The 25,915-nt window shown below is 43.6% G+C and overlaps 3 protein-coding genes and 2 long non-coding RNA genes across 5 annotated transcripts; 3 read left to right on the top strand and 2 right to left on the bottom strand.

Moving 5' to 3' along the window:
* Nucleotides 1–503: 503 nt before the first annotated feature.
* On the top strand, nt 504–6,457 carry LOC127307988 (glyceraldehyde-3-phosphate dehydrogenase GAPCP1, chloroplastic). The gene is made up of 14 exons (XM_051338742.2): nt 504–679; nt 1,167–1,240; nt 1,343–1,401; nt 1,493–1,531; nt 1,814–1,914; nt 3,033–3,145; nt 3,587–3,686; nt 3,782–3,928; nt 4,075–4,135; nt 4,262–4,359; nt 4,434–4,576; nt 5,647–5,730; nt 5,821–5,910; nt 6,052–6,457. Exons 1-14 carry the CDS (start codon nt 602–604, stop codon nt 6,104–6,106), a joined length of 1,242 nt encoding a protein of 413 aa, XP_051194702.1. The 5' UTR covers nt 504–601; the 3' UTR covers nt 6,107–6,457.
* Nucleotides 6,458–7,918: 1,461 nt separating this feature from the next.
* LOC127307989 (senescence-specific cysteine protease SAG39) lies at nt 7,919–9,038 on the bottom strand. The gene is made up of 2 exons (XM_051338744.2): nt 8,603–9,038; nt 7,919–8,505 (listed from the first exon to the last, which is right to left on the bottom strand). The coding sequence occupies exons 1-2, from the start codon at nt 9,036–9,038 to the stop codon at nt 7,919–7,921; spliced, it is 1,023 nt and encodes a 340-aa protein (XP_051194704.1).
* A 5,828-nt stretch (nt 9,039–14,866) lies between these two features.
* Nucleotides 14,867–15,634, top strand: LOC139831920 (uncharacterized). The gene is made up of 2 exons (XR_011746321.1): nt 14,867–14,958; nt 15,295–15,634. It is a non-coding gene; the product is annotated as an uncharacterized lncRNA (long non-coding RNA).
* Nucleotides 15,635–17,826: 2,192 nt separating this feature from the next.
* LOC139831919 (uncharacterized) lies at nt 17,827–18,417 on the top strand. Its single transcript, XR_011746320.1, has 2 exons — nt 17,827–17,913; nt 17,999–18,417. It is a non-coding gene; the product is annotated as an uncharacterized lncRNA (long non-coding RNA).
* Nucleotides 18,418–20,526: 2,109 nt separating this feature from the next.
* Nucleotides 20,527–25,915, bottom strand: LOC127307987 (cation-transporting ATPase HMA5). Its single transcript, XM_051338741.2, has 9 exons — nt 25,553–25,915; nt 24,157–24,771; nt 23,450–23,879; nt 22,894–23,219; nt 22,475–22,533; nt 22,044–22,386; nt 21,738–21,938; nt 21,363–21,620; nt 20,527–21,157 (listed from the first exon to the last, which is right to left on the bottom strand). Exons 1-9 carry the CDS (start codon nt 25,814–25,816, stop codon nt 20,681–20,683), a joined length of 2,973 nt encoding a protein of 990 aa, XP_051194701.1. The 5' UTR covers nt 25,817–25,915; the 3' UTR covers nt 20,527–20,680.

Genomic DNA, 25,915 nt, shown 5'->3' with positions numbered 1-25,915 from the left:
GGGTACTCGAACTTCCGGCCCTCCGCCATGGCCAACTGCCATTCCTGGAAAATGCAGGTGATGTAGTCGTCACTGTCGTTCTTGGGCTTCTCGTTGTGGTAGGCCAGCGCGCCGTTCGCCAGACGCATTTTCGGCCCGCGCGCCGTTTGCCTCAATGCCCTAAGGAGTACATGCACAAGAATATATCAAGTCAGAATTTCTCTTGTCGCCGACCCTAGCGCTTAGACGAATGACAATCGGCTTTGCAGTAAAGACGAAAACCAGCTGTTCTTGTTGCGGGAAAACACAACCCAAAGTCGCTGAGGAGATCCTTGTGATTTTTCTATTGATCAACACTGGTGAATGAGCAAAGCTTGAGCGCCACCAACCCAGAGATTCGGTGGAGGCCGGGGGTTGGTAGGTACGCGCAGCAAAGCAAAGCAGAGGCGAACCTCGTCCCCGTGTGCACTGCAAGGCCACCTTTGTTATAAAAACAAGCCTCCAGCCGCCACCTTCCCCCGCCCGCCCGCCTCCGTCCGTACCCAAAGGCCAAACCCCTCTTCCTCCTCTCTGCGGTCAAACCCTAGCGAGCGAGCGCGCCCGTCCACCCCGCTCCTCCCAGATGGCGGCGCCCTCCGTCTCCGTCCGCGCCTCCGCCTCCACCGTCGCCGGATCCCGCGCCGCCGCCGATCCCGCCAAGGTATCCGTTACCTGCCCGTACGCGCACTCTCTGTATGCATAAATCCCCAGGTTCCGTTAACCACTGCTAGGGGGCGCGGTCCAGGTTGATGTGCATTTCCGCGTCTCGACTTGCTGAGATTTCGTTCCCGTCGTAATTCGCTCGCAACTGCCGGCGAATTCAGCCATCTGGGCACTTCCGACCTTCCATACAACCTGCGCAAATTGGTTTGGGTTTAAATGCTGTGTATGTACGAGTTAGTTTCCCATGCTGCTGTCCAGCATCGATTCCGTCGAATTTAGGCACGGGGACCATATCAGCTGCTCTGCGGAATTAAGTTGCAGATTGGTTTGTCTATCACCTCTCCTCTCAGTATGTGTTGCTGTAGCCCGCTCTCGCTGTTACTTTCCGCTTTTGTTTGGAATCTGTCCTAGTGTTATTGTCAGAATCAGTTCTCCTTCTCCTATGTTGGATGCTATGCTAATGCTGAACTTTTTCTGTGGTAAAGGTGTCATGCGCGAGGAGCGCGGGTTCAGCTCGTTTCGGCTGCAGCTTCCCCTCCATTGCCGCCTCCTCTTCGTCGTAAGCGCCTCTTTCTGACGCATAATTCTCACTGTCCTGTCAACTATAATACTACCAGATTATTATGACATGCTGCATCTAATTATTGTGTACTGACTCAAGTGCCAGGAGCATCGAGCCACTTCGAGCGGTTGCTACACAGGCACCCCCTGCCGTCCCACGTAAGTTGTTGGGCTCAACAAACATTTCAGCTTGCGGTGGCATTCGATGATTTTTAAAAAATATTTTAATCCTTTTTGTTTTTCTCCGCAGAATATTCAAGTGGGGAGAAGACCAAGGTTGGCATCAATGGTGAGCCTCCTGTGTACATAGTTGATGCAAAAGCTCTTGTAATCCTGATGCGATAGATTAATCCTTCCTGGTCACATTTTTTGTCCTGAATGCATATGCCATGTGTTTTTTGTGTTCTGATATACTATATCAACCAAATAAAATAGTTTAAATGTTGTCTTATAAGGTCTTCGGAATACAACTTAAGTTTTTAGTTTAGTGAGATAATCACGTCAGGCACACTGGCACTGTAAGAGTCTAAAGTAGATGAAGTAATAACCCATTTGCAATTTTTTACTGCAGGGTTTGGACGGATTGGGAGATTGGTCCTGAGAATTGCAACCAGTAGAGATGATATTGAAGTTGTGGCTGTCAATGATCCTTTTGTTGATGCTAAGTACATGGTAAGGAAACAATGGAAACTCATGTGAATGCCATATTTTTGTCATCTACACCTGACATGCACAATTAAAGTGAACTCATGGTTTTGCAATAGTTACCACTACTTTGTATTGAGTTGCATGAAACCGTGTTGTACACAATACGGGTGACATTTTTTTGCTAGTGTTTCTGTGTGCTTCATGAGTACTTTTGTTAGATTAATTTAACTGTTAGGAGATAATCGCCTCTCTCAGATAACTTGGCACACAATAATTCATGGCAACTGTGCTCATGTCTTGCCAATCACCTCAAATGAAATCCTTGCTAGGCATGGGATAGAATAGTTCTCCTACACATGCTTGTTAGTTTGTCTTGGTATGTCAATGAGTACATAGTTGTTCGTGTGGCATATGCTGATTCACTGCCATTCATCATTCATGGTGCAAAAGCATTATATGACTCGCTCTTCCAAACCACCGCCTCCTACCTTCGGTGCCCCCCTCCTCTTCATAGCTACCTACTTTCTCTCCCATTTCGGTAGAGGCAGGTGCCTCTTGAAATGGGAAAGGTCGGTGAGCATCGGTGCCATGAATGGTGTCAAATATTTTGCCACATGAGCAGTTACTGTGTTCATTGATGTGTATATAGTACACACAAAATGTTAACAAAAAGCTATACGAGACCTATCCTATCACACACCTAGTGGGGGATTCTCTAAAGGCTGTTGGTGAACACGGATGCAAAGTAACTGTGTAGCAAGGTAGCCAGGAGAGATGAACGTTTTCTAATACAGCCCCATATTCCCATTTAGTTTGATCCAAAGTATCATTCCTGTTAGTGCATTCACAATATAGTTCATGTGTTTTCACTTTCTTACACGCCGTATGCAACTTGTAACCTTTTCAGTCAATTTATAAATCTTGTTTATAATGCATTGTCCGGAGCACATGAGCTTGGATTAACCTAGGTGAAATAACAAGAACCAGTGGGATGATCTGCTCGGAAACTTGACAAATTTAAATCTGCCATTATATTATTTCCTTCACTGTTGGAGCAAAAACTCCATCCTTGCATAGTTGCATGTGGTCTCTCATTTTGTTTTTCTTTTGTTCGGTCTGTACTTGAAATTTCCCTTTTCCAGGCGTATATGTTCAAGTATGACTCCACCCATGGCCCATTTAAAGGATCCATTAAGGTTGTGGATGATTCAACCCTGGAGATCAATGGGAAGAAAATCACAATCACAAGCAAAAGGTAATTATACCAGCATTGGGCGATTGTATGCCATATTACTGTGCATTTCATATAGATGGTGTGGTCGCTGTGTCACCTTGATACAATGACAAGCAAAGTGTCTTCAACTTTACATTGAGTATACTGATTCAGAGTTTAGAACCCATTTTCGTGCACATTCATACATATGTACAATACCCATACCAGTGCATGTTTGCTGTATATACGAGCATGTTTTTCTCACTTTCATTCTGATTTTTATATGTTGGTTGTGACTGTACTTTCATTTCTGGGTTGTATATATGAAGATCATTTTCCTTTTCTCACTTTCATTCTGATTTTTATATGTTGGCTGTGACCTGTACTTTCATTTCTGGGTTGTTATTTTGGCAGTTTCCTTCACATCCTTTGTTAGCTGCATGTTCACTGAATATTCTTTATCTTTCTTTCCTCGATTTCCAGAGACCCCGCAGATATTCCTTGGGGTAACTTTGGAGCTGAATATGTTGTTGAATCTTCTGGTGTTTTTACGACGATCGAGAAAGCATCAGTACACTTGAAGGTCTGTATAACATTTCTTTCGTATTACCATCTAATTAGCAAAAAAAGCCTTTTGCAATGAACACGATGTTGATACTTTTGCTAACTTATTTGTAGGGTGGTGCTAAGAAGGTGGTGATATCTGCTCCATCTGCAGATGCTCCCATGTTTGTAGTTGGTGTAAATGAGATGAGCTACGATCCCAAGATGAATGTTGTTTCTAATGCAAGCTGTACCACCAACTGCCTTGCTCCTCTTGCCAAGGTTACTTTCACATTTCCTTATCCTGCTGGTTTCCTTGACTAGTATCTACTTTCTGCCAGGCTAACTGCACAATACATTCACAATTAACTGCTCTTCTGTTAATCTATCCTGCCATACTCATGATGCTCATCAACCATTATATGCAGGTTGTTCATGAAGAATTTGGCATTCTTGAAGGTCTCATGACAACTGTTCACGCTACCACAGGTTTTCTTTCTGTTCTTTGAAACCTGTCAGTTATCACAGATGGGAGTTTGGTGGTTTTGCAGTCTGTGTGGAGTAAGCGTTGCTTTGAAATTACATGCCATAACAAGCTTGTTCTTCTGTGTCCAGCCACCCAAAAGACTGTTGATGGTCCTTCAATGAAAGATTGGAGAGGCGGACGTGGTGCTGGCCAAAACATAATTCCTAGCTCTACTGGGGCAGCAAAGGTAGTTTGAGATGAATCCATATCATGTCTATTAAGATTTTCATTCTTGACTGACTGATTTTACTTTCATGGCAGGCTGTTGGGAAAGTCCTCCCTGAGCTAAACGGAAAGCTTACTGGCATGGCTTTCCGAGTTCCAACACCAAATGTCTCTGTGGTCGACTTGACCTGCCGGCTTGAGAAAAGTGCCTCATATGATGATGTGAAAGCAGCCATCAAGTATGTAGAACCATCTCATTTCTCTCACATTTCATCATTACCTGTTCGAATCTTTACATTTCACTCTCAGCTTGACTTGTCTTGTTGAGCAACCCATTAGCTTATGTATCAGTAAGTGATATAATAGTTACCAGTATAAGGTTAACACAATGCTTGCAGCCCTTCTGAGCAAACTGGAAGATGCAGAGCCGTATGATGAATACTTGAACTTCCCAGGAAGGAGGAAGTGATGAGAAAATATGTTTAAAATATGGTCCAGTTTGTTGCACTCTTTAGGTTTTGTTGTCAGTGAAAATAACAACCCAATTGTTGGTTGTCACTGAAAATAATAACCTAACTGCTGGCTAGCTAAGGATTATGTAATCAGTATTAGCTTCTCCTGCCGTCATGCATAATCTAACAGTTCTACAGTGTTGATGTCACCGTATGTAACACTGCTTTCACTATAATTAGTATTAGCTCATGTATCAGTAAGTGATATAATAGTTACCAGTATAAGGTTAACACAATGCTTGCAGCCCTTCTGAGCAAACTGTAAGATGCAGAGCTGTATGATGAATACTTGAACTTCCCAGGAAGGAGGAAGTGATGAGAAAATATGTTAAAAATATGGTCCAGTTTGTTCCACTCTTTAGGTTTTGTTGTCAGTGAAAATAACAACCCAATTGTTGGTTGTCACTGAAAATAATAACCTAACTGCTGGCTAGCTAAGGCTTATGTAATTAGTATTAGCTTCTCCTGCCGTCATGCATAATCTAACAGTTCTACAGTGTTGATGTCACCGTATGTAACACTGCTTTCACTATAATTAGTATTAGCTTCTCCTGTTGTCATGCATAATCTAATCTAACAATTGTACAGTGTCGACGCCACCATATGTAACACTGCTTTCACTATAATTGAGCTTACCCATATGCTCTAACAACTGCTGGCTAGCTAAGGATTATGTGTTAGTAATTAGTATTTGCTTCTCCTGTTGTCATGCATAATCTAACAATTTAGTGTCAATGTTACCATATGTAACACTGTTTTCACTATAATTGAGCTTATCCATATGCCCGATGTTTCAGGGCGGCATCAGAGGGTGCACTGAAAGGCATTCTCGGCTACACAGATGAAGATGTGGTATCCAATGATTTTGTTGGTGATACAAGGTAAGAATTTACTCTACTAACATATACTAGTAACATAGTTTTCGTTGTGCTGGTTATTACCAGAAAATCATTGTCTCCTTGGGTCCTCAGGTCAAGCATATTTGATGCTAATGCGGGCATGGGACTGAGTTCTTCCTTCATGAAGCTCGTGTCGTGGTATGACAACGAATGGGGCTACAGGTGAGCATCTCTCATCGCATCAAGAGTTCTTTTCCCCATTTTCTGATCTTCAGTTAACCACTTACAGAAAAAGGATCTTCAGTTGACCCTATATGTTGACCCTATATATTAATTTGCTTTCGTTTTCTTTTTTCGCTTCAGCAACCGAGTCCTGGATCTGATAGCCCACATGGCTCTTGTCACTGCCAAGCACTGATCAGTCCTTTAATAGTATAGTAGTCTGTGAAGGCTGCAGTTTTGACGGTTCTTTTCTGTTCCGTATTTATTAGCCTTTTTGTGGCTTTGAAAACAAGAAGAGATGGCTACTTGGATCCATGACTTGTTTGTAGCAGGAGACAAAGAAAATGTACCGTAGCGTTTTGAGCCCGTGGAGGGATTGTTGAGTGAATCTCATATATGTCGGTGATATGATCTGTTGCTTAAAGAAGCAAAAATAATTGTACGCTTTTTTCATATTATTTCACAACTTTAGATGGATTTGTACCAAGTTCGAAAAAACAGGATCATATCTACCAGTTTCCAAATATGAGCTTCTGTCTACCTGGAATACCGACCTTCATCTCTGTTTTTCCTGTCCTGCTAGTGTTCCATGCAAAAGCTGGCATGCTGGTTTTCACTTCCCGTTCAAATTGCTCTTCTGTAACACGTATCGTTATGGCTGTAGCGTGAATTATTCTGCAAGACTGCAACACCAGTGATGTTCCTTTTGTGGTGCATCAAGTTTGCATGTAGTTCTTTGATTTATTGCAGTACGTGCTTTCTCAATACATTATTATTTCCTTTTCTCATGGCGGATTATCTTGCTGCGACGGTCGTGTCTGCTTGACCGCTGGCATGTCGCCTGGAGCTGTTGCTGCCAGTGTGGCCCAGGGACACAGGACCAGGCTGAACTCATGGTTGCTTTCTGGATGTTGTGTATCCTCTTCCTATTTGTTGTAGCTGTGCATCTATCTTTTAGGTTTGTTGTTTTCCTCTTTGTTATTTTGAATTGATTTTTGCCAGAGATTTCCTTGCTGTTATATCTGATTTGGATTGTCAAGACTTTCTTACTTGTGTGCAGTCGGGTTCATCTCGAGTCAGTCTTGCGCTGCGTGCGTTGAAGATGCTGGTGGATAGCCATGAAGTTCTTAGTTTGACTTGGCTCTTTAAGCAGCCGACTTCAGGAATCTGTAGAGGGTACAGCCTAGTAGTGCTTCGGAGGTGGAACACCGCCTTGACAGCGACCTTTCCTCTTTCATAGGGGGTAGGTCTTTTCGGTTTTAGTCTTTTTGGTTTTTAGTCTTGGTCTTTTGGGTTTGCTTTTTGGTCATCGGTATTTCTGCCCACTCATACTCTTTGACATAGTGCAATTACCTGTCGGGCGCCATGCCACAAAGCACAAAAGGAGAAGGTGGACTACTTCTGAGGCATCGGTGCAGATGAATAAATCATGAAAAAACCAACGATGTCACCATCACTTGTACCTGGACTGACTACTAGACCCACCTGATGGAATCCAACAACAAATATAAAAGGTAAAATCTGGCACAACTTTTGCTAAATCTGGCACAACTTGCTAAATAGGGGTAACTAGTGCCAAAATGATGAAATAGAACTTAATTCACTCTTTTTTTTTGTGATCACAATTACTAGCTATATATATGATCTATCTTTCCATTGGGTATGCAATATGGTAGCTTCGAAATAATGCTTTTGATAACACAAGATATTTCTAGAGATTTCCTTATGTATACTAGAAGTTGCTGAGGTAATAACATCTTGTTTTTTCAATTTACATCCAACAATACCATTCTTTTTGAAATTTCTTAGCTATGGCAAACATATTATAAATCAACATAGTTGCATAGTAGTTATGACTGATGAGTGTATAAAAAGTGTAGATACATAATATGTATTTGCATAACACTATATACAAGCATATACATATGGACATACAATAGCAGAACAAGATACATGTATTTATTCAATCTTGTGCATGTGTGTGAAGATGTGGAATTTCAAGGTCTATTTAAGCTGTGGGGTACGAGGGCTCCATGGCAAGGCCGCACATACCCTTCTTGTCACTAATGTCCTTCTCCATTCTTAAAAATCCATTCTCACCCCATGTTGTGCCCCAAGAATTCTTCATCAACCAATACTTTGTATCATCACTAGTGGTACCATAACCGATGGCTGCAATCCCATGATCCAAATCAGTACCGCAGGAACCGGTCATCACACCACCGGAGTAGAATTGGAATGTCATGTCGCCTCCGTCCACTGCAACTGACACGGGTTGGCTTGCCACTGCCTTCATTAGGGCACCCTCATCATTGGTAGGCACATCCTCGTAGTTCTTAATTGTTGCAGCACTGCTTGATCCACTCTTGCACTTGCCGTCAGCTGCTGAATATGGATAGCTGGACTCCTTAGTGAGGCCTCCATTCTTGATAATGAACTTGAATGCATCGTCCATGAGACCGCCCTCGCAGCCCTGGTCCTCACCGTGGATATCACAATCCACCAATTCTTGCTCTGAGAGCGAGATAAGAGTGCCGGTACTTATCTTGACAATGCCCTCAGTTGCAGCAACAGCAGAAAAAGCCCAGCAACAACCTGCAAATGATTTATTGCGGCATAAGCAATCACACACACTATTTTGATGTAAAAGATCCATATGCATGTAATTAACTTGTAGCCTAAATGTACTTACCACACTGGCCTTGATCCTTGACGGGAGTGACCGCGCCCTTTGTCCTCCAATCCACTATGGTCGGGAGTGCATCCAGGCTCATATTCTCGTACCTGAATGTTGTAGGAACCTTCACCTTGTTGTTTGCAATAAACCCCTTGTTGGTCTTGGTTGCCCTAAACTCATCATTGCTAAGGTCCGCGAATTGGTTGGTGTTGAGCCAGAACTTGTGGCCTGCAGCATTGAACGACTCGATGTATCGAACATTAGCCTTAAATATCTCAAACCTCTGTGATTTCTCGGCAGCATCCTTGTACACACGACCATACTGCGCCATCCAACTCTCGTGCCTTGCCAGCATGGACAAGTCATCGTTCAGCTCTCGAGCCGCGAGGACAGAGCTAAAGAAGCAGAGACAGCCAATGATGGCAAGTAGCGAAGCCCTGGGGATGGCCATGTTTGATTAGGCCCTCTTTAGAATTGCTTGTGACCTGCAGACTGCAGTAGTGAGTATGCTTTTGTTTGCATTGTTCAGTGGAACTAAGTGATATATATACTACTCATTAGTCACAGAGGCTTGTATTATTTGTTTATAAGTAGGAAATAGGTACGGTGCGTGCACGAAGCTGTGCTGTGTGGAAAGGAGCTAGCTCCTGCGTAGCCGTGAAGGAGTATGTCCTCTCCTGCGTAGAACAGAATTAATAATTGTGCATGAGACGTGCAGTTGCTGTAACTGTGAGAACAACCCCTTGTTTACGCAGGAGTTAACACCTTCAGTATCTCCTTTAGATGACAGGGCAGTACCGGAGATTCCAAGGAAACACAGCTAGTACTTGTTTGGAGTTAATTTGCACAAAAGCTGATCCCTCTTGTATACAGATAGGAATTAAGCTGGACTCAAGAATGAGAGACAGTCACCGACTTGCTCAGGTGTATCTGAATATTCAGCTATTGATTTATGCAAGTAATTTCCTTCACTACTCCATGTTGCTCGAAAAGCTTTATTTTAGATTATTTTCAAATAGTGAGTTATAGTTTTCTGTGCAGGTGATATTCTTGTAGAGAGCAGCATCAGGATCACTGTATGAGCATCTGAAAAAATAGTGACCGATCACACACAGAAGAAACAGCCGTTAATACGAACGGCGTGTCAGAAGACTTGCATCACTGGAAAGTGTGTATGTCGTGGTACAATGGCAAACACAGAGTCTAGCACTCTAGCTGTGCTGTTCTTTTGGTAGAAACAAATTTTAAAAATATATTTTTATCTGCTAGTAGCCTTGATTTGTCTTCAAGAGTATTCCAAGGCATTTTGTTATTGCTACTCATAAGATGCATGTAAGTGCTGCCACGCTAGAAAATACGGTCATCTTACCGGAAAACAAAAACGCCAGCATGCATGGGCATATGATATTTTTGTTTTACCTTTTTTCACATGCTCAGAATATGGACATGAGAATTAACTATTCATTGGATGGTTAGCACGGAGATTATTACCCAGCCCCTAGAAATCAAACCTCACATGTGACCTTCGAGAAATGTGTCTCGCTAACGTGGATTGTTATTTCAATGAGAGTAGATGTTTCGATCAATATCGAGTGACTTTGATTCTTATGACTCCAGTTTTTGATAGTTGTCATGTGAGTGTGGTGGTGCGTGTGTATGTGTCTACGTTGTACTCGGTTTCTCAAACTAAAATTATAGTAGTAGAAATATGTAACAACCTTTTCGATATTATCAAGTACGTAGTAGGTAGCAATTTCCGAAGCTACAATACTTATTTAAGCCAATATTACAAATTCTAAATTTGGTTCGCCCCTAATGTTAGCCAATATTTTTGTAAGTGTGAATCACTAATATAATCTCTCTTTTCAATGCCAATTTGTTATCCGCTCAACCTTGACCATACCAAACTATCATTAATGCCCCTGACGGTATGTGACCTAGAATTGCATATCCAATATTTTAGTACTCACCAACATATTTTGACGAATTCATCACTACCAGGGGTAGGACATATCTCCCGCACCTTTTGTTGGGTTTGCTCTTTTTAATTAAGGAAGCATGTGTTTTGTGTGTGCCAATAAAAATCACGGCCCAACACCCCCAACGGATAAATTGTCCGCAGCCTTTCCGTTTAGACCCATTTTGACCTTAAATTTAGGTCTGATTTGCGGCAAGACATACACTATCTACGGCCACACTCTGTCCACCTCTGGCCCGCACTTCAGCATCCCACTGCCCTCCCACCTAGTGTAGCTGGTCATTTCAAATGCCACTAATGGCCCTTCCCCACCACCACAAAACCAATCTATTTCACACTAGTGCGTTGTGCCGCTCTCCTCCGCCCGCACTGTCTCTCTCCTTGTTCTTTGCGACCGGTGTTGTTGTACATCAGCGGCGGTCGCCACCACCGTTGTATGAATACGATGGAGCCGATGCATGAAGAACGACAATGAGGTTGGCGGCTCTTCGCCGGGTTCCTACCGACGTCGTTTCTTTAGCTTCCTCGTAGTTATGCCTTCCTGGACAAAGCCGGCACCGGAGTGGCGCAACAACACCATCTGCACCGACGAGGCACGCTAGTACTGGGCTAGCTACGCCTTGGAACCGGAAGACGTGCGCCAGAGCAAGGTGGGTTGAGGCTCCCCCGCCACTGTCTCATGCATCGGCCGACGAGGCGACATCCCAGATGGAGGTAGCGCCATCACCGAAAGCTAGTCAAGACCGTGCCGCCCATGCTCACCAAGATCGAGTCTGATGACTCGGAGTAGTAGTAGTAGAAAAGATATATAAGTTTATAAATTAAGTAGTAAAAAATATCATTTTTTATATGCAATGTGTTTCGGAAATGAAGGAGTAACATTTCGTCATCAGCCCCATGAACCTTTGTATTTTGGAAAGGAAGGACTAACATTTTGGGAAGAAAGAAGTAGTACTAATTTTTGCGGGAGGTACAGCCCCGTTCTAATGGATAAGGCCTATATTATTTTTGCAAAGTCAAAGTTTGACCAAGTTTTTACTACAATCACTAACATGCAAAATACAAAAGCAATATAGTTAGATATATCATGAAATATATTTTCACATGATATCTATTAAATATCATAGTTATTGATAGATTTTTCTAAAAGTTTAGTCAAACATTATTTGGATTGACTTTTGAGAAAGATATAAGCCTTATATATTGGAATGTATGGTTTATTTAATACTCCCTCTGTCTGAGCGGGAAAGAGCAGGTACCAATTAACACATGATTACCACATCCTCCGTCCGAAAATGAGTGACTTGGAGTACTCCCTCGAGTCAGGTTTATAGGTCATGCGTGTATTTCTAGTTTGACAATTTAAATAACGTAATACGATATATATATACATCAAAAGACATATGATTATAAACTTTAGATGTTATACATTCAAGTATTGATAAAAAAATTGTTTCATAAAATTTAAATTATATTGGTAAAATTAACACCTAGAAATACACAGAGGATCTACTATATACTCAACCAGAGGGAGGAGTATTAATGCCTACCAAAATTACTCAAAATTAATTCTTTACCAAATTAATGCGTTATTTGGATATGCATCCAAGTTATTTGGATATGCATCCAAGAATGTGTATGCAGTAATACCATACAAATCAACTCCGCTGTCCTATATGGCTATATAGGAGTATCCTGGCCAACAAACACCTCCTCAATTGTACCCCAACACAACAAACGAACCAACCAACATCTCAAGTGCAAGACATGGCCTACAAGATCGCCGTCGCATCTATATTGATATTGGCGTTCCTCGTATCTTGCGGTAAGCGCGAAAATACATCGTTGTGCTAATAATTTGTATGTACATCTACCCTTCTATGAGCACTTCTGATATCTCCTTTTTGTTTGTGCAGATGGCCAGTACTGCCAGACGGCTCCCGATCCCAGCTGCCCCAGTCGCGAGGCGTGCGTCGCGCGATGCAGAGCCGCCGGCAACACGGGCGGGTACTGCGAAATCAAGGGCGACGGCGACGTGGGGGACTGCAATTGCTGCAACATACCACCACCGACAGCCCGCAAAGCTGCTCCCCGTGGAGCAAAATCATTTACCTGAAGGTCTGATTTAGCAGGACAGACGCCACCTAAAAAATAATAGTACTCCGTGCTATTGGTTTCATCGAATCAAATGTACCCGTTGATTTATGTTAGGCATGGTTTTGCCTTGCTATGTTGATCATTGACCAAAGATTGGTCCAGCAACATGTGAGTTAAGCGAAAATATTCATACCAAATTTAATTTTTGAACTTCTATTTATCACCCTTACTATGAGGTATAACCCGATTGCATATGGGGACTTCAGTTTCTCCGCTCTAATTACTGAATTTCATTTTATTACACCTCCACGAATGTCACGAGGCAAACATCACCACAGCCTGTCTTCAGCAACCAACAATGCCGCGGTGTAGATCAAGCCACTCCCGCACCCCCCACCGAAGATGCTCAACGGCTGCTGTTCCACCACGCTCTCCTTTGGCCTGCACACCTCCAACGACATGAACGATGATGTGGGTTTGATTGCCTCCGGACTTAGTGCGCCCAAGGGAGCGAAGCAAGGCGGGCCGAATTATTCGGTTATCTGGAGTGTCGATGGACAATTGTTTGTTTGTGTTGAATGTGTTTCATTTTGTTTTGAATTTGTTTGTGTCGAATGTGTGTTTCATTTGTTTTCAATTTGTTTCTATGTGTTTGATCTAGTTTGATGCATATATGTGGGAGAAACGTGTTTGTGATGCCCTATTTTAGGGCATCTGAAAAACGGCAGTCGACTGCGTGCCTTATTTTAGTGCATCTAGAAATGTTGCAGCTGGTCGCGTGCCCAAAAATTGCTATTTGGTGCCAAAAAAGTAAAAAAAAAGGTGCCATATTATTCAACATCTGTTGGAGATGCTATTAGCGTTTAGCTACACATGAGGAGGAGTTCCTGGCGTCATCGGGAGATTTTTCGCCCGAGGAATGATTGCGGTGGCGAGCTAGGGTTTGATTGCCTCCCAACTTGGTGCACCTGGGGGGAGCGGAGCAAGGTGGAACGAAGGGTTTTTAATTTCTCCAATTTGCACATGCTGCAGTTCATTCCATTGCATGCTTATAAATGTTGTCGCCTTAGAAATCATCTCACTGTGAAAACGGATTTCAAATAGAAGTGTTGCTCCAGTCGTTAGAAATTAAGATGTTGTTCTGAAACATTGACCAACAGGGAAGATTCTCTCCCTTAACTATACGTTGTTAGATAGATGATGAGTCCCCTCCAGCAGCGGATTTATACGCGCTAGATAACACTCTGTTTAATTTGATCTCCTTGGAACTCGACCCCGGGTGAGCTAGCTGCGCACTCGCAAGCCTTGCCACTCAGTTCTCAAAATGAGACTAACAAAGACTAACCCATGTTGGTTTTGCTTATAGAAGAAACAACCATGAGCAGCATGGGGAGTCCGGGGACTCGAACCTAGTGGGTAGGACGCGCACTCGCTGCCACTATCAACTATCGACGCCCAGTTCTTCTATGGATGAATTGCTGCGGAAACTCGGAAAGAGACTTACGGGATAAGTTGCAAGTTGCCAATTGGTTCAAATCCTCTCACCTCTCCTGAGTCCGTAAGGGCATGTACAATGGTAGAGAAGACGTGCGTTCTCTTACACTGCCACATCAGCTAGAGAAGGCATTAGATATAAGTCATACAATGCATTATCTCTTACAACCATATCTAGCAATTAATATGAATAATTAATTTTTGGTAGGAAATTTGTTTCTAAGGGAAGACATATGTGATACAATGGAGAAAATAGTCTTTCCTTATTTTCTAAGAGATGATCCCTTAGCTAAGGGAAGATGATCTTCTCTCTCTTCATTCTCTTTCCTCCAACTAAGCAAAAATCTGAAGTGGCATCTTTAAAGGAAGGCTGACCCCATTGTACATGCCCTAATCCAACTGAATTTCTCCATGTCCTCCCATGATGGCATGATCATGCATTACTAGGCATATTTATTTTTCGGTTTCTTTCCCTTCACATGTTCCCCGTATGGTAGGAATACGCAACAATATTTTCCATAGTATCAATTTGGTAGTACTACTTGTCAAATTGAACGTTTTATTGTCCAGGCCAAAGTTGAAGGAACTGATCGTATCAAATTATCATCAATGCTGATCGTATCTGCAGATTGCATGCCGGATTTCTTCCATTACGCAAATCGGTATTTGCAGCCATATATAAACACATGCCTAACCAACACCTCAAAGCAAACCAACACGAAGCATATAATCGCCATGTCCTCAAAGATCATCATAGCCGTGGTCGCGTGCATGTTGATGTTGGCACTCCTCGTGCCCTCTGGTAAGCTAGCTCCCCACTAGCGAGCCTGTTCTTTATATGGACGTGCTTGCGATTTGAACACGTAGATTTATCACTGTTGTGGAATTTCTGACACCATATAAACATGCCTCCTCCGTTTATAAAAAAGTATCATAGATTTTTCAAAAATTAGATATATCTATATACTAAATAGTGTCGACATACCTTCGATTTTAGAGAAAAATCTAAGACATCTTTTCATACACACATAGGGTGTACATAGATAGATATTGAAATTCTAGATACTTCTTTTTGGGATAAACTACTCTGCCTTGTTATATGGCTTCACAAAATCTGCTATTTCGATTGCATGAATAGATGCGACGGGCGGCGACGATCTGATTAGATGCGACGAGGAGTGCGACAAAGGGTGCAAAGCAATAAACTGCAAGAGCGGGCGCTGCGACGTCGAACTGGGCGGCCAGTGCACCTGCTCTACCTGCAGGCACGCTCCCGTCCACCCGCCTCCGGCAGCTGCAGCTGCAGCAGGACCTCGGAACCTCGGCTCTCCGCGCGCTTGAATTTAGGGTGTATATGTGGCAGGACACGCATGCGCATATCTGGAGGATTTGTTGTGCGCGACAAGGTTTTGGAGACGATAGTATGGTTTCTGTCGGATAATACAGTTTGGTGAATGAAAGAGCTGATTAAATCTTCATATTTATCAACACATAGTTACATGTGATTTGTGGTGTTTTCTGGAAATTTACTTTTGATTTTGGGTGCATATCCTTCCTTCACTGAAAAAATATATATAAAGAATTTTGAAGGAAAGTTTCGCACATACATCTCGACATTATGTTTGTGCATGCAAGTTTCGTGAAAACCAAAAAAAAAAATTGTGGCTTGTATAAAAAAGGAAAATTAATATGTCGTGAAGACTTTTTTTTGGCACCAAAATTTATCCTTTTACATGTGACAAAAAGAAAACTTGTTTTTTGTGAAACAACTATACGAGCACGTATAATATCGAGATGTATGTGTGCCATTGTTTGTCGAAATATTATGATATTTTAAATGATTTTTAAAACCCATTTCATAAACTAGGAGAATATGCCCCGAGTGTCAAAATGCTTGTTCGTATATACACTTTTTTTAAGGCTGATCAGTGGGTATCACCACTGTGGAATTTTATTATTTTTCAAAGTTTATAAATAAAATACAGAAAGAAATTTGCTAGAGAATAGCAACCGAATAGGCCATAAGCCCAAAAAGAGAGAAAAGAAAACCCTCTATATATCTGAATCTTTCAATCCAAACTTTGAGTTCATTATAAGACTTCCTAGAAGCCTTATGTAAAAAAGAGCTAGCTCATCCTTAAATTTCTTGTTGCATCCGTAGAGACTTGGGGGATACCCTTGAAAATAAAATAATTCCTGGTTATCTGGATTGACCAAGTAGTCAGCATGATCAACTCCATGAAAAAAGACGCATGGTGAGCTAACTTGAGGCTATCTACCACTCGGAATATTAGTCTGTTGTGGAGGAGATGGTGTTGAAGAGGGACAAAGGTATTGCCAGCATATGCTAGCAAATGGGCAGTGAAAGAACAGGTGATTTCTAGTTTTGAACTCATCTTACCCACACATAATGCATGAATAATCATCCATGAAGAATTTTTTTCTTTGCAACATGGCTCTTGTATTTAGATGATTACGTATAAGGAGCCAGAAGAAAACCCTATGCTTCTAGTGGCAACATCCACTTCAAAGTCGGCACTGTTCCACCAGAGTTCATAAGAGAACTATAAACATTTGAAACCTTTGTAACCACTGAATTTCCAAAGACAGATCAATCGTCATAACCATTGCAGGCACTAAATCCAACAACATAGCTTGAAAAAGCTGAAACTGTGGCATTGCCTCTTCAGATAGTCGCAAATGAAGCTAGCCAATAGTCTACCGAGGATTTGGGTAAGGCTGACCCCAATAAGTTGATGCAGACTAACGCTCGAACCACCTCAGGTCGGTTGGTACTGAAATCTAATTTTATTGAAAAAAATTGGACTGTATTTTTAAAATTCAAACCAAATTTAAATTACTTACATTTTATTTAAAATTTTCAAATTGGAGTCTGAAATACTAAATAACCTCTGAAAAATCCAAAATTTCATGAAGCCTCGGAATTTCTTTTTCCTAGAAAAAAAAATCCCTCCCACAAGGTGGGTTTGGTGAAACCCTAAACTGGTGCCACTTCCACTCCACGTCTTAGGAATGTACCATGGTGGAGAAGGCGTGTCTTCTTTTAGCACTCCATGTCACATAGAGAAGGCAAAAAAATATAAGTGGTACAATGCATTATCACTTATTTTCATCTCTATTAATAAATGAAAACCAATTAAATTTTAGTATGAAATTGTGTTGGTAAGGAAAGGCACATGGTACAATGCAGAAAATAAGCTTCTCTTATTTTCTAAGAGATTGTTCATTAGCTAAGGAAACGCGAACTTTTTTTGTTACCTCCTAAACAAATATCCGACGTGACAACCTTAAGGGAAGGCTATCGGCACTGATTGTGCATGCCCTCAGATAGTGTGGGATGGGGAGAGTATATATGGTTAAATATGAAAGGTGTTAAAATATGCCCCAAACTGACTACCATGTAAAAACATGAAATGCATTATGCCACCTACACATTCACCACAGCTCCATCATCAGCAGCAGCATGTAACATAAAAAATGACCAAATCAAGATTATTACCTACCCACCAGGCCTCCACCATTATCCAGCTCATGATCGATACCGATGCACGTAGCTTAATTGCTTTTCACAAATATCTCAAAATGAAGATGAATCAATCCTATAAATAGGCCTTTCTCTCCATCCCTACCTCCCCACACCTCAAATCAGCCCAAGTCTCAGCAATGGTGGCTCGCATGATCACAGCAGCAACAATGGCGACGGTCCTCGCGTTGGTACTCCTCTCGTCTCCCACCGGTAAGAAACCTGCATGCAAAACACAAGAGAAATAGCATCGGTTCTCTTACATGTCTTGATCGGTGTGCCCTTGTGGTTGGAACAGGCGGAGAAGGGGTCATATGCGGCTCGCATCCCTGCGCCCCCTGCCCGGTGCCGGACATCTGCGCCGGCAGCAGCAACGACAAATGCGCCGCCTGGTGCGTCAGCGAGAAGTTCGACACGGGGGCCTGCTATGGCGACCCCAAGCAGCTGCTCATCTGCATGTGTGAGAGGTCATGCCCGGTGCCCGGGCGAGGCGCACGCCGCAGCAAGATTATGTGATCTGGTTTCCGGTTGAAGAAATCAGATGGTACAAGAAATGCCAAGAATTACGACCGATATCATGGTGGAACTTTTATTTTGTAATGTCAGTAGCATTGGTGCGGAATAATTAGTCCACATGGGATAATTTTGTGAACTGTGCCCGTTAGTCCACAAACGTACATATTGAAAGGGTCGTTGTGGAGACTATTTGAAAGTTTATACTGGTCTGTCCAAGCACCAAATTTGCATGAGATGTTTGAAAATAAAACTGAAAGGAAGATCTTACCCACAAAAGAAAAGAAAAATGAAAGGAAGATCTTACCCACCAAATGTATGCACGGAATCTTAAAAGGAAATTCAGTTTGTGTTGAGATATAGGCCGGCGGCGGTTCGGCGTGGCGGCGTGATTCCCGCACGACGGGTGGAAGGAGGTGCGGCGGTGCCGTCGTTGGCAGCAGAGCAGCACAGGCGGTGGTGCTAGGGCGGGTTGGTTCGGCCCAGATCTAGGCCCAGATTGGGGCCCATATGGGTTGGACGGGTTGTCTGCTCCGGACGCGCTGGTGATGCTCCCTGGAGGCAGAGAAGGCGCGGCGGCGGTGGCTGGGTGGCGGCGGTGCTCTGGCCGGCCTGCTGCAGCATGGCCATGGGGACTTTATGGGTCTGTGAGGACCCAGCCGGGCCAGGCGGGCCTGGTTTGACCTCGATGCCATGTCCGTTCGGCTACCGCGAAGGCGGTGGAGGTAGTTCCCTCCCGCGCGGCTGAGGCACTGCTACCCCCGACCCAGCTGCCTCTCTTCTCTGCATCTAGGCCCTGCTCCGAGGTCCATAGCTTGATGGCGAGGATGGCTTCAAGACCGCGGTGGCGTGTGCTGGTGGGTGGCAAGCTAGGTGGAGCACATCGGATCGTCCGGGTTTGTGGGTTTGGTGGGCGGAAGAAATCCTAGTCGGCATGCCCGACACCGACGCGGTGACACCTGTGGGTGTCGCCCTACCTTCCTGAAGGGCGTCGGTTGTCCCTCTTCTCCAATCCCTTCCGTGTATCGGGGGAAACCCTAGGATTAGTCCGAGCAGCAGCGGCGTTGTCGTCGTTTTCCTTGTTGAAGGTGTTGCTTGATATGCGGCGTTTCGGTGTGTGCTTGGAGTGTGGTGGAATTCTCCGGAGGGCGCAGTGGTTGCGAGTCGTCTTTGTTCTTGTCAAGCTGCCGGTGTTGGCATTATTTTCTTTTCCTCTTTCTCTTGTGTTCTTTTGGGCTTTGGTTGTGCTGCGGCCCCAGCGTGCTTATTGTATCGGTCGGTTGCTATATTAATATAGCAGGGCAAAAGCCTATTTCGAGGAGATATAGCAAAGAGAGATTGCGAACACTGAATTTTGGATCAAATAGGAAACTCACTATGGCGTTTGCTATTTGTACTTCACTGCTTGCCTCGCCCCACCAACATCAACGAGTCGTCTCATGCTCTACTCCCCAAACTCAAGTCCTTCGGCGAAGATCACGACTTCAGACTGCAGTGTCTTCATCTATGCAGGCCACGGGCTATGTGCTGGACATGGGTTACGGATGGACCCGTATACTAAAGGAATAACGGATGCAGAGTGACCTATACTAAAGGAAGTTTTTTCTATGCTCTTCCAGCCATTAGCTTGCTTTAAATTTCCTGCAAAAAACTTAAGGAAGCACAGAAGAACTTCTGTTAATGCAACACATCCTGCTGCTCTTGTATGCCATCTTGGTCATCGTTCAGTTCAGCGCTTTAGCTTGATCCAGCCATGGAGTGCATTTGTAGCAAAAGCCTTATTTCTGCTCCTGCTGGCCTTTGGCGAATCCGCTCAAAAACAGATCATCACTGCTTCTGGTAACTCACATTAAAATGTTAGTCCGATATTTTTAGACAGCAGGCAAATGTTTTGCGCTTGTTATTATACTAAGAAGAGAGAAATAACAGCAGGTTGGTTAGCTGATGAGTCATGTTGAATTGTGGGTAGAGTTGTGCAGGCAGAGCAGACGACTAGACGGTGCATTCGGAACGACAGGCTAACAGAGTGTTTCAAGTTGCAGTTGAGGTTTCAGTTGATGATAATAGAATGAGAAGAACAATGGAACAATCGATGATACATCTTTTCCAAAAACATGGGCAATGGAAAAATTTAATGAACCATAGGCGAAGCCATTGCAGCACCACGAACCGAACACACTTACAACTGAAATCGTACAGTTGACAGTTCTCGGCTCTTAATTGGTTCACAAGTTCTGAAGAGAGCAACAATGAAGAAACTCACAGTTAATATTATTCGACTACTCAACTGACATCCAGTGAAAACTGAGCTACTGTATTCCAAGCATTCTGTACTGTATATATATGTATATGCTATCCACAAGCACGTGTCAAAAATGTATCATCATTGAGTGACAAAGAGACGCTATTTCATTTCTAAAGTAGAAATGTCACCCAAAAAACAGACGGGTTATATTTCACCTTTGAATCACTCTACAGTTATCTGCAACACGGTGGTAAGTCTTGGTTTTCTATATCTCCTCAACAGCAGGGACGAACATACTACGCTAACGGATGAGAAGGCCATGCAAGCGCCGGCCAGCCACGGTGGCATCTGGAGGCCAGTGAAGGGGAAGAGAGCGCCAGCCGCCACGGGGATGGCGACTATGTTGTATGCCATGGCGAAGAAGTAGTTCCACCGGATTCGGCTGAACGTCTTCCTTGAGAGGTCGATCGCTGTGATGACGTCTTCAAGGTTGTTCCGTACCAGCACATAGTCTGCGGCCTCAATGGCGATGTCGGTCCCTGCACCAATGGCCATCCCCACATCGGCTGCTGCTAGGGCAGGGGAGTCATTGATGCCGTCTCCAACCATTGCAACGACGCTCCCATCCTTCTGGAAAGAGCGGATGACGTCAGCTTTTCCGGCAGGCATAACCTCAGCTCTCACATCTTCAATGCCAACCTGCAGGAGAAGCGCAACTGTTTCAGCACTTGTGATTTAGCTGAGCATGGCATCTCATATCAGCAATAGAAAATCAACAAATGTAAGTTCTCATGGACCACATAGGCAGCAAAATTGAGCTCATATTTATTAATATAATGCTGTGTTGAAGGATCACAAAATGAAAGGCAGATGCTTGCAGTACTACATGAGAATTCAAACCAACCTCCTTCGCAACTGCCAGTGCCGTTCTCCAATTATCCCCTGTGACCATAACTGGATAAACGCCCATCTTCTTTAGGCCTTCTATAACTACAGCAGCCTCCCTTTTCAAGGGATCAGTTACCCCCACTAGGCCAATGAAGTCACCATCATATGCTACAAGAATGCCTGTCTTTGCATTTAGTTCCATGTCTACTAAGAAACTTTCAGCTTCTTCAGGAATGTTTACACCATTTTCAGATATCAAAGTACGGTTACCCACCTACAAAAGAAATTAATGTCAAATGATTAGATTACCAGGCATATCAACTTATAATTCAAACTCTTTCGTTCAGTAGTGAAGACACATATTTCATGGTAGCTGTATCATATCACTCACCAGAATTTTCTTTCCATTGATCCAACATTGAATCCCTTTGCCAGGCAAGGCAGAAAAATCGGCGACTTCCAACAGCCACTGAGAGAATACATCTTCTTTTCTTTTCTTAACATCATCTTTTGATGAGGGGAATTTGCCAAAGAAATGGAAATGAAATGCATAGTCCAAGATAGCTTTTGCAAGTGGATGCTCACTGCTTGCCTAAATTAGGAAAAAGAACAAAGTAAGATTACGATGTTTGCACTTTGCTTCAAATAAGCACTTTGCTTCAAATAAGCAAATTCTCAGAGGAAATCTTTGCCTCACCTCTGCAGATGCTACCAATGTTAGGAAGTCCCCAACATCCATTCCCGAGAATACTTTTGTCGTTGTTACAGTGGCCTTTCCTTGCGTCAGAGTCCCAGTTTTATCAAATATAACATATTTAACATTCTGAGCCCTCTCCAGTGCATCTCCACCCTTTACAAGTACTCCATGATTGGCCCCAACTCCAGTTGCTACCATAACAGCAGTTGGTGTTGCCAGACCAAGAGCGCATGGACAGGCAATTACCACAACAGAGATGGAGAACATAAGGGAGAAAACAAAGCAATTGCTAGTTTCTGAAACCCATGAATTTGGATATGCCCCCAGAGACCCACATACAAACCTACAGAAGTCAACAATGCATGAGAAATTTAAACAATAATAGCCTGACGCCTCCAACCTCGGAGAGATGCATGAACTATGAAACTTACCATGTACAGAACGTCAGAAAGGACAATGTGATCACAATAGGAACAAAAATGCCAGCCACCTAAACAGAACATAGATAGTGTCAACATTCACAAAAAGTAATGGTTAGTGTAGCAATGTATAAAATCAAAATCAACTGCATGTTAAAAAAGGATGCACAAATCCCCAAGAAAATTTCACTAGCTTTGGTTCATGTGATATATATTCTCTAATAATAAGAACTAAAACTGTTCCTACACATCATGACTTGATAAAAAACAACCAGGTCATGCCAGGTAACAGAATGTAAGCAGTTCATGGATGAAATACAACATGAGTAATATATTTTCCATGTATAAGGCAATGAAATTACAACCTTAACACAGATCAAAGATTAGAATAGAGATAACTTAGAACATCATAAATAGACAAATGCACTCACATAATCAGCGAACTTCTGAATAGGTGCTTTGGACATCTGGGCAGTCTCAACCAGAGATATTATCTGGCTCAAAACTGTCCCTGATCCTACTTTTGCCGCTTGTATGTGAAGGATGCCATGTAGGTTCATGGTGCCTCCAATTACTGAACTGGATACTTCCTTGGAAATAGGTAGAGATTCACCAGTTACCATACTTTCGTCAACATGGCTTTTACCCCAAGTGACAACACCATCAGCAGGAATCTTTGAACCAGGCAGCACTTTTAAGACATCACCAGGATGAATCAGCAATGCATCAATCTCTTTCTCGCCATCATATTTTCCATCTGGATTCAGGGACAGTGCTATGAATTAAAGTGTGCAAGTACAATTGAAATGCAAGAGTATGTATGCAAGGCTGCAATTGGCAATCCTAAGCAATCATTTACGAATGAATATCCAATTCAAAACATAAAAGAACACGATTGTATGCAAGTAACTTGGATATGAGCTTTTTGAAACTACTAATCATTATCAGTGTATGCATGCTAAGTTACGTACAGTATGAATCAGATACCTCTGTATTTCAGAAGCAAAATGGCTGTAGCAGGGACCAGCTCTACAAGTTTCTTAATTGCATCTGATGTCCTTCCTTTAGCAAGCACCTCAAGATACTTCCCGAATAGTACAAATGTAATTATCATTGCACTTGTCTCAAAATACATCGGAGGATGAAATCCGGTGAATGCCCCGTAAAGAAGCGCACAAACTGAGTAGACATATGACGCAGTGGTGCCAAGAACAACCAATACATCCATATTTGTAGAGCCATGTCTAAGGGCCCTATAAGCTGCAACGTAGAATTTTTTGCCAATAACAAACTGTACAATGCTCACCAGCATCCACTTGAGCAGATCTCCTATCCGAAATGGTCCGCAGTGCATGAGTAGGAATGAGTTTAGGAAAGGTATGTGAGGACATACCATGCGCATAAAAAATACTGGAATCTGGTGCAAGGAAACCAGTAACAAAAGTCAGTATGCAAGTAAAACAACAATAATTCATGTAAACTGTATTTTATATCATCTCTTCATAGTAGTAATGGTAACAAACAATGGCTAATGTATCAGGGTCAGCTTTCACATCAGATGGCCTACTATCAATATACACTTACAATTACGGTGACAACTAAGATGAGGGTATGGCTACCACCAGAGAATGTAGCCTGAACTAGAGATGAGGGAATGCCATAAACCAATAGGATAGCAGGGGATAAAAACTTACACTTAGGAATAAGCTAGAGCGAAGGAGGTGAAGCATTTTTGAAGCCTCGTGCGCATCATTCGAAGCAGACCGTACATATGGATTTTGTACATGGGCTTTCAGTCTGCCACTGCTTTCCATCTCAATAGTATCCACAATTGATCTCAAACCAACAACTTCTGGATCAAATGTAATTTCAACTTCTGTTTGTGCAGAGTTTACATCAAACTGCCGCAGGCCTTCTGTTTTTTTCAGGATACCATGCAGTAAATCCACATCTCTCTCAGTATGCAACCCTGTCAAGCCTAATAAAGCCTTGTCTTGCTCGCTACTTTGTAACAGCGCAGCTTCGAAACCAGCATCCTCGATGGCCTGAACAATTTCATCTTTGCTAATGGCGGTCGGGTCGTACTCAACCTCCCCTAATGAGGTCGCTAATGCAACGACTGCTCTCTTCACACCTGGTAATTTCATTAAGATCCCTTCAACTGAGTTCACACAGGCAGCACAAGTCATTCCTCCTATCCTAAATTGGCCTGACAGAGCCTTCTGCGACTTTGGCTGAGACACAGCAGAGTCTGGGAGGATTTCCGCTTCGAAACCAGCATCTTCTATCGCTTCCACGATGTCCTCATCCTGAATGCAACAAACCATCACATTTTTAGAGTTTGGGGTTTGTCAGGTCCATTTCAGACACTTTAGGTCTAACCTAGTTAGTTGGAATAAGAAAGGTTGCAGAATGGCAACGTCGTGGACAGTTGAGATCTTTAAAGCGGACCAACCATCACAGTTTTAGAGTTTGTTGGCAACTGCAAGTTCCAGTATTGGACTAGTGGTGCTTCATGGGATTGGTGAGGAACTAGCAGGTAAGCTACAATGGAGTTTTCATAGAAAACCTTAGCTAGTCTCAGTCACTAAGAGTCAAGGACTGCACTTTTACAATTGATACTAAGAAAATGTACCAATATTTTTCCTAAATTTTGCTGTAATCCACGGGATTATCAAACTCGCCAGACTTGCTTCCAAACAAAGCAAGGTAGCAGCAGCTAATGACGGGTCGTGGCGTCCCAGAAACTCAACCCGCACGACCGATCATTTGGGTTGTCGTCTTGGAACAGCTAGATTGAACAAGGACAGGCGAGCCAAATCAAGCACGAGTTCCGCACGAAAACGAACCAGCTCGGCAATTAAGAGTGTCCATTCCGGGTCCTAACTACCCAAACCGACAAAACACAGCTGAGTTTCCCGCCTCGAGGCCCCCAATTCAGCAGCCGATCACCGACACGGCGCCAAAATCCACCCGATTACGCAGACAAAGCGCTAATTCTCGCTGCAGCGGCGCGATCCCGGGCCGCTGCATCTGCTTCGCGGCGCGGTGTCGAGGAAGGGAGAAAGAGGGATCACGGGAGCAGCAAACCTTGGCGAGCGCGGGGTCGAAGGCGACGCGGGCGCGGTTCTGGAGCAGCGAGACGGCGACGGTCCGCACGCCGCGGCGGGCGGAGACGGCGGCCTCGACGGCGCCCGTGCAGGCGGAGCAGGTCATGCCCGTGACCCGCACCTGGACCCGCCGCACGCCCGCCTCCACCTCCCCCGCCGCGCCGCCGTAGGGCCCCAGCAGCGCGACCTCCTCCATGTCGTCGTCGCGGCCGCCGGCGAGCGCCGTGAGCTGGAGGTGGGCCATGGCCGTCGGAGCCGACAACGCGATGGTCAGGAGGGGAACGGGAGACCAAGGAGGCCGGGAAAGGCGATGGTGTAATAACGCGAGACGCGAGGGGTGGGT

Source organism: Lolium perenne, chromosome 6 (genome assembly GCF_019359855.2).
Source record: "Lolium perenne isolate Kyuss_39 chromosome 6, Kyuss_2.0, whole genome shotgun sequence".
Classification (NCBI taxonomy): Eukaryota; Viridiplantae; Streptophyta; class Magnoliopsida; order Poales; family Poaceae; genus Lolium; species Lolium perenne.
The sequence above is the reverse complement of the archived record's forward strand: the minus strand, read 5'-3'. Positions and strand labels throughout refer to the sequence as shown.